Source organism: Pygocentrus nattereri, chromosome 9 (genome assembly GCF_015220715.1).
Source record: "Pygocentrus nattereri isolate fPygNat1 chromosome 9, fPygNat1.pri, whole genome shotgun sequence".
Classification (NCBI taxonomy): Eukaryota; Metazoa; Chordata; class Actinopteri; order Characiformes; family Serrasalmidae; genus Pygocentrus; species Pygocentrus nattereri.
The window spans coordinates 38,396,811-38,405,413 of record NC_051219.1 but is presented as its reverse complement, the minus strand read 5'-3'; the positions used below and the strand labels follow the sequence as shown (position 1 = coordinate 38,405,413).

General features: G+C 38.8%; 1 protein-coding gene across 8 annotated transcripts in view; it reads right to left on the bottom strand.

The window, feature by feature from the left end:
• Positions 1-8,603, bottom strand: part of atp2b3b (ATPase plasma membrane Ca2+ transporting 3b) — an 86,064-nt gene that overhangs the window by 10,933 nt on the left and 66,528 nt on the right. For 3 of the 8 annotated variants that reach the window (XM_037541524.1, XM_037541525.1, XM_037541526.1), the window contains one exon: positions 2,268-2,421. The exons of 4 other annotated variants lie outside the window; for them this stretch is intronic. In XM_037541524.1, coding sequence (XP_037397421.1) covers positions 2,268-2,421 — 154 coding nt within the window. The remainder of the gene's footprint in view (positions 1-2,267; positions 2,422-8,603) is intronic. One more of the 8 variants, XM_017712723.2, reaches the window with a different exon arrangement.

Below are 8,603 nucleotides of genomic sequence, written 5' to 3'. Positions count from 1 at the left end.
AATGATACAAACAAATCTCAAATTTCACCACAATTAATTTTTTTGTGAATACAAATGTAACTGGATGGACTATTTACACAGCACGGGAATACGGTACATGAAACACATGAAGATTTGTTGTGTCTGAAAACAGCCTGAAACAGTCTATTTTGGCCAAAAATTATTGTATTCTATTATAATCAGGTCTAATATTCCAAAAATAATGCAGTTGCATCGGAACCTTCAGATGAAAGCACCATGACTACCAATTTAGTGCAACAATAAAATTCCTAATATACAGAAAACACACTGCAAAAAATGGCATCTTGTAAAGTAGAATTATCTTAAATATAGTCAAGAAATCTTATATTTCTCCTTTTGAGATTGTTGTAAGCTTCACTTCACTTCACTTATTTTTAAACTTGTTTTAAGTAATTTTATCAAGAAAAATAACCTTACCATTTTGTGCTTGTTTTAAGAAATGTGCTTGAAACCAGCAAAATAATCTGCCAGTATAGTGAGATAATTTTACTTAATATATTGACCTAAATCAAATAAAAAAATCTGGAAATAAGCTAATAAGGTAGCTAATCTTGTCTTCAGCGCACAACCATCTTAAAATGGGAAATGGTTGATATGTCTAGATTTAAGATCATTTCACTGGACAATATGCCTTTTTTTGCAGTGTTAAGCAATCTTTGTTGATGGAAAAGCCATAAGTGAATGGCTAAATGCGCTACTGTTCCATTATGGATGATTCCATATATCTCTAAAGTGGATGCTGGAATATACATGCAACCCAACCCTGAGAGCGAAACTCTAAACCGCAAACATCTCTGCGTCTAAGCAGCAGACGAGGCATTTAACAGAGTGCATCGACACTGTAAGTGGTCTGATCGAATGAAAGCAAAGAGAGAGAGACAGTGGGAGAGAGAGAATGGCTTACTTGGCCCATCCAGAGGGCACTGAAAACAAAACCAAGCCTCACTGGACAAGGACAACCCAACAGCAAGAGGAGAGGACCAACACAGCAAGACAGAAGGGGCAGGGGTGCAAACAGCAGTCCACATGGTCAGACAGGCCAACTTGCAAAGAGCTACACGCACAAAAACCAGACTGACCACAGGCAACTTTCAAGAAAAATAAATACATTTGTAAAACAGCAGATAAACATAACACTGCACGTCTGGTGCAATGTGTGTATGCAGGTGTGCAGTGTTCCGAGACGTGCTGAGGAGTATTTCTGTGTGTGTCTTTGTGCTGTGTCAGCTGTTATAAGTGTGAGATGTGTGTGTAGGTAGGTGTGCGCATGTGTGTTTCTGTGCTGAAAGTGTGCACGTATATGTTTTGACACATTTTCAGGACAAAAATGTCCTGACCACACAGGAAAACTAGAGAAAAACCAGGCTCTGATCCTGACATGGAAAAACTACGCTTCATTTTAAACGAGCAAAAACATTTTTAAAAAGGTTAAGGTCTAGGGTTATGCACAAAAATGAGTTAAAAATGAAAAATTCTTCTTACATATAGACGCACAGTACTGTAAAAAAAGGCCTAGACACCTGAGCAAATAGTTCAAAATCATTTATCTGGGATTTATCTGTATTATTGCGTGTTATAGTTGTGCTTGTTAGAAGAACCAAGGTCTGGCTCCACATTTCTCCTCAGTGCCCACAACCATTGTATGGATTTGTCCAAATCCACAAGCAGCACTTCTGATTTAACTGAAATAAGTATTGAGAAGTTTTGGATAAGTTTTTGGATAATTACACTTAATACTGGGCTTCTGTGAGGACAGGTCTGGAAATGGTCAAGCCTTTCATGCATAATTTCTTTAAGTCCAAATTCTGAACATTTTTTCTAAATGCTTTAGATTCTATATTAATGAAGCATTGGAACAGTTCATATATGAGGACATGAAACACATTGATATACATACAATCACTACTTATTGTATTAATATTATTTGTAATAATGTAATAATTTCAATGTTACTTTCATGACCAAATAAACAATGTACTGCCCAGAGAAAGCTTTTGAAATCTCATTTTCACATGTGTGTAAGACTTTTTCACAGTTCTATAGATCATATCTATCATATTCCTATAGTCATACCTATCATATCTACATAATATGGGACATATGGATGATCATATGCCCCCGGAAAGGTTTTAACACAGTGTCAGTGTGTGTGTGTGTTTTTTATGTTTATGTTTGTATGTGTAAAGTATGTCTGTGTGTGTGTGTGTGTGTGCTATGTCTGACACAGGGAAAGCAGGGGGACTCACTCCCGGGGGCGGCGCTTGCATTGGCAGTGGAGAGAACTACATGAGTGGGGGTAGAAATATTGGTTACGTCATGGAGCTGGCTGAGCACAGACGAACGCCGTCGCACTGCACCCTGAAACGAACCACTTCTCTTGAATGTACTCACTACCTCCATCTGCAGGAGAGAGAGAGAACCATATCACACACATCACATTATAGAGAGAAAGGTAAAGAGAGGGTGTGAGAGAGAGAGAGAGAGAGAGAGAGAGAGAGAGAGAGAGAGACAGAGAGAGAGAGAGAGAGAGAGAGAGAGAGAGGAGAAAGCCAGGGGAAGAATATATTTTATGATAAAACTGTAGCAATTAACAAAAAAAAAAACAAAAAAACACAACACCACTTACAAACATTCTCCAACTCTAGGATTATGACAACCAAGGACTGGGCTAAGCACCAAAACACACACCCACAGGCTCATTCGGACTCACGCTGGAAATATGTCAGTCAATTCTGATGTTCATGTATATGAACTAAACCTGGAAAGCTTTGCCATTATTGGATATTGAGCCTAAAAGTCCTAGATAAAGTGTGTGAACACTAAAGCAAGCTAAAGAAAAAATAAAATAAAAATAAATAAAATAAAAAAGAATAAAGCCTACAGTAATAAAGTACCATAAGATAACAAATCAAAGCAAATTGATATTAAAAATCATACCTATTACGTAATCAAAAATGTTGCTACCTGTGCAAAAAGGATATTTTTACATAGTGTAATATCTTGATAGACGAGTTAGCACGCTCCTTTCTGCCAAACTAGATTCACCTGATTTATCCCTAGCCTATCCTAAAACATAGTGATTATTCTGGGTTAGCTTACTCTGCTGAACACTGAACACTATCATTCTCCTGTGAGTTGCAAGCCCCCTTTGCCACTAAAACATGTGAGCAATTTTAATGCCCAAACACAAACTGGCAAAACTCTTCTTATCTGCATAAAATGAAATGTTAGTTAGCTATAACCTGAGCCTGTTTTCAGATGCACTTTAAAATGCACTAAGAGATTTAATGGAAATGGACCATTATCCTACACCAAGCAGTGGAAACAGGAGCAGGATGTTTGCTACATGTTAGCTGCTGTCTGTACATTCATAGAACAAGTCAGTGGAAAATAGACATTAACTATAACAACTATGTATTTAACAGAAAACAATATTTCACAAATAGCATTTATATATTTTAGAGCCCATTTGTGTCAAACACAAGGGCCGCGGTTCAAGTCAGGCCCGTGGTGCACTCCTGTTCAGCCCGTAAAATTATTTCAATTTTCTATTAATATTAGCAATGGGCTGTACTAGAGTCCCCAGCATGCACTGCAACGAAATGTATGCTCTGACCCCCCTCCCAACCACAATCAATGGGCCAGCGGTTACACACAAAGAAAAGACGCCTGGTGTCTAGTTTAAGCAAATAAGCAGTTTAAAAAAAACCTACCTACTTTGTTTTTATTTGAAATTTTTTTGGTTTAAGTAACAGTTTAAGTATTCCGTGCCTATTTTGCTGTTGCAGTTTTGGCCTGTTTTGAATAAACATGTGGTTTGGGCTAAAAAGGCTAAGTAAAAACGACATAAACACACAGCTGGCCTACGGATTTGCTGAGATTTTTTTAAATGGCTCTTAGTGGTTGAATTTGACACCACTGTTCTAGAGGCTTGTAAGCATCTATAATCACAGGTCACAATTTATACACGTAGCCAAAATTACACAAAACAAACTTGGGCTCTAATCTGAACGCCTGTGGATTAATCTGTGGGCCATCATCTCTGTCCGAAGCATGCAGATGACGGGTGGGGCCACACACTTTGGTGGAGCCACTGTTAAATTAAAGCCTTGATCAAATTCAACTGACTGATGATATGAAGCTAGCTGCTGTAATGCGTGTTCTGTTTTGCCAACTCAGTGGTGAGCCTCGAGGGGATCGATGGAAACCTTGTAAGGAGCTCTGCTAGCACTTCAGCAATCTGCGCCTACCACACCCACGCTAAACCCTTCATCACACAGCTTCATTCCATCCAGTTAGCTCACTGTGTGTCTGAGTGCCACTGTGTGCGTACATTAGCATGTTTGTGTGTGTTAAGGTTCTGAAAGATTCTTTGCTCTTTGAAGCTGGAGCTGTAGGATGAGTATTGACAGTGTGCTAGAGCAGCGCACAGACTTCTCCTGCCTTGCTGCAAACATTCTTTAAAGCCAATGAAATGACAAGGCAAAAATCTGCAGTCCACTCGTCTCAGAGCTGCGGTCCACACATCCTCTAAGCAGCCTCTTAAACCACATAGAAAAGCTTTTCTTTCAGAGTTGAAATGCAGTACATTTTTGATTTCAATGCAAAAAAAATGTGTAAGATTGCAGTGGTCACAGTTCCACAACTGGTAAAATATATGTTGAAAACAGTGTGATTTTCTGTTTACTGACAAGTCTTTAAACAAATAATTCATTTGGTTTCATGCATATAAAACTGCCTACTTACGAAACTCATATATAAAGACATACCATATACAGAATAAAAGTTTTTCTCAGTGTGTCACAATGGTATAAGTAAGCCTACTGAAATGAAGCTTAAAATAATCATAAACGTAAGAATCTTCACTTTAATTTATATATTAGGGCTGCTTCTAACAATGACTTAGTAGTGGATTCATTTATGAATTATTTTATCAACGCATTGGTTAAACTGAATGAAACATTTTCAAAAAGCTGTATGAAATGTCTTTAAAACAGCACAAGGAACCACTTTTACTGTGCAAGATGGGCTTATACAATTTTGATGTTGCTGTTACATCAACGTTCTTAAATACACTAAAAAGACAGTTTAACCCTTCATGTGGTGTTGATGTTGTTACTCAGTGGTCTAGTGGACCCACCGCATTATTGTTTTTTTTTTATCAATATAGCCATTACAATTTATGTAAAAATACCAGATGTTTAAAATATCATGTGTCCAGCACAGGGTTCTGCTTTAACAGCTGTAGCCAGTCAGCAGCCTGTCCATGTTGTCCACCTTCACTCACACAAACACACACACACACACACACACACACACACACACACATACACACACACACACACACACACACACACGCACACACACTACCAGCAGGCCATGTAGGAGGAGAACAGAGTGAAGGAACACAGCACCTCCACACTTATATTCCCCGCAGGTTCACTCCACCACCACATGTGCAATATAAATGTGTGGGGGTGTACAGTGTGAAGTCACTGATAATGTGTTATTTTATATGTTCTTCACAGAAAAATTAGCAAAGGCCAAGAAATTTAAGGTTGAAATAATAATAAATTGCATCATTTTTTCTTTTGGTAAACGTTGAAAATGGGTCCCACAGACCTGAACACCCAGCCTAATATCTTAATAATTAAATTAATAAGAATGGTACAATAACAATAGCTTATAGGGTAACTTCAATCCTGAGCTGATAGCTTTATTACTGCTTCAGTGGTAAATGATTTATAGACTGATTTAAAGTGTGATTTATCTAATCTATACTAAGAACTACCTAACCAAAACATTAGCCTGGGCAGAAGTATGAGTATGTCTATGTTCTCCAGGCTTCTTTGTTGTGTTACCCGATTACCTGCCACGCTGAAAATGAATCACGGGAGAAAAGTGTATTGATTGAGAATCTCGTTGGCCTGCAAGTCAGGATTAGAAGCAGCCTGTCAGTAAATATTTGCAGCACCTCTCTCCTATGTGCATGGCAAAATGTGCCAAGTACTTTCAAAAACTTGCAATATTAACAGGTGGTGCGAGAAAAGTCATGATCAATCAAATTTTTTGCACTATATAGAATGTTAAGGAACTATATCTGTGCAAATCAACATATTTACAGCATTGACGTAGTTGATGGTGCTGGTGAATTACAGTAGACCTAGCTGATAATGAAGACCAAAGCTGATTTTTTACAGTATAATCTAGATTTCATTCAGACTTGCCGTCTATAGCACACAGTTCTCTGCTTTTCACTTTAAATATGGACCCCCAACTAACAATTTTATATCTCCTTACACAACTTTACACAAAGCGGTACCCTGCTATCAATGCACATACATCATCATATGGCCCCTTGTACTGTCTGAAGGAGGAGAAAAAGAGTTCAGCTGCACTCAGCCGTCTCTTTGCTAACAGCTCTATTACTGTTTCAGTAGATATGGGGAATGGAAAGGCACTGCTCCGGCTCCAGCAGAGAGAACACATTCAATAACACATTCACAGTCCTGCAGATCTATACACAGCTATTCCACAAAATTACTTGGATTTGTAGTGACATTAATTAGGCACTGGTCAAAGAGACTAGCCTTAAAGGGGATTTACCAATTTAAAAAAAAAGTTTTGGCAGAAGAAGAGAGTGGACATTATAAAGGCTGGAGAATCAGAAAAAAGAATGAAGTGAAATTAAGATTGAGAAAGAAATTCTACAGTCCAAACAGTGTGGAAATCAAGAAAAGGAACAAAAGAGTGAGAGCCCTTATGATGAAGAGAGAATAGCAAGCAGAGAGAAGAGAAAGGGACTCAGAAAAAGAACCTGTTATACAACATAATGTCTAAGGAGGTAATTAAATAACATCAGTAACCAAGACAATCAAATACTCAAAACAGAATCATTTCTAAAACAACAGTCTCGATTATTCTCCAAACAGTTATTCAAAAATGTTCCAAAAAGTGCAGGTGGGAGATTTTAGAACACACAGCGCTGGGTAAAAGTCAGAGATCAACTTTTCAGTTACTTAATTTGCACTCCGAAACAGCCATTAAGTACAAACTATTCTTTTTTCAGTGTCAGGAAACAATCAGAATCCACACAAGCCTCGATTAAACATAATATCAAACTTTTCAGTATTTAATGTGTCCACTCTCTGCATTTGCCCTTCCTCGGTAACGGCTTCTTGAGAGCTACCCATAGTCTTGAGCTTCTGACAGTGAAGGATGGACAAAAACATCTTCAGATCCGGAGGAAGAATAGAGCTTAAATTTCTCTTAAAGATTAATGGTGACAGGTTTGGTGGTCTACCAGGTCTTACATGGTTGTTAGGAGTCCTGTTTTCTTCATATCTCCATATCTTCACCCTTCCTTATCCCCTTTATCTCCCTTAGCTACTTTAGATACACATGGGGGAGACATTTTTGAGACAGCTGAGGTGTGTTTGGGTAGATGTTTGTCTGAATGTTAGTGTCTCTTTGAAGAGGAACAACATGTCAGTGACACTTTTGGGAACATTCTGTTACACTATATTTCTAAAAGTATTTGCTTGTCTGCTTTCACACACATATGAACTAGAGTGACATTCCATTCTTAATCCGTAGGGTTTAATATGATGTCGGCCCACCCTTGGCAGCTATAACAGCTTCAACTCTTCTGGGAAGGCTTTCCACAAGGTTTAGGAGTGTGTTTATGGGACGTTTTGACCATTCTTCCAGAAGCGTATTTGTGAGGTCAGACACTGATGTTGGACGAGAAGACCTGGTCTCTGCTCTAATTCATCCCAAAGGTGTTCTATCGGGTTGAGGTCAGGACTCTGTGCAGGCCAGTCAAGTTCTTCCACACCAAACTCGCTCATCCATGTCTTTATGGACCTTGCTTTTTGCACTGGCATGCAGTCATGTTGGAACAGGAAGAGGCCGTCCCCAAACTGTAACCACAAAGTTGGGAGCAAGAAATTGTCCAAAATCTCTTGGTCTGCTGAAACATTAAGAGTTTCTTTCATTGGAACTAAGGTGCCAAGCCCAACTCCTAAAAAACACCCCCACACCATAATCCCCCCTCCACCAAACTTTACACTTATGCAGTCAGACAAATACAGTTACTGTTACCATCTCTGTCATTTTTTAACGTGGCCTACCACTTCGTGGCTGAGTTGCTGTCGTTCCCAATCGCTTCCACTTTGTTATAATACCACTGACAATTGACTGTGGAATATTTAGTAGTGGGGAAATTTCACAACTGGACTTGTTGCACAGGCAGCATCCTATCACGGTACCACGCTGGAATTCACTGAGCTCCTGAGAGCGACCCACTCTTTCGCTAATGTATGTAGAAGCAGTCTGCAGGCCTAGCTGCTTGGTTTTACACACCTGTGTCCATGGAAGTGATTGGAACACCTGAATTCAATGATTTGGATGGGTGAGTGAATACTTTTGGAAGTATAGTGTACGAAGACACAGCTGTAACTCGCTTTAAAGTGGCACAAAAGTAAAGAGTGGACAAATCAAATGTTGATCAACCTTCTTAGTGTTGAATGCTAAATGGTTTCCTGTTTCACCCTGACAAACAAAAATATTGCTGCTGTCAG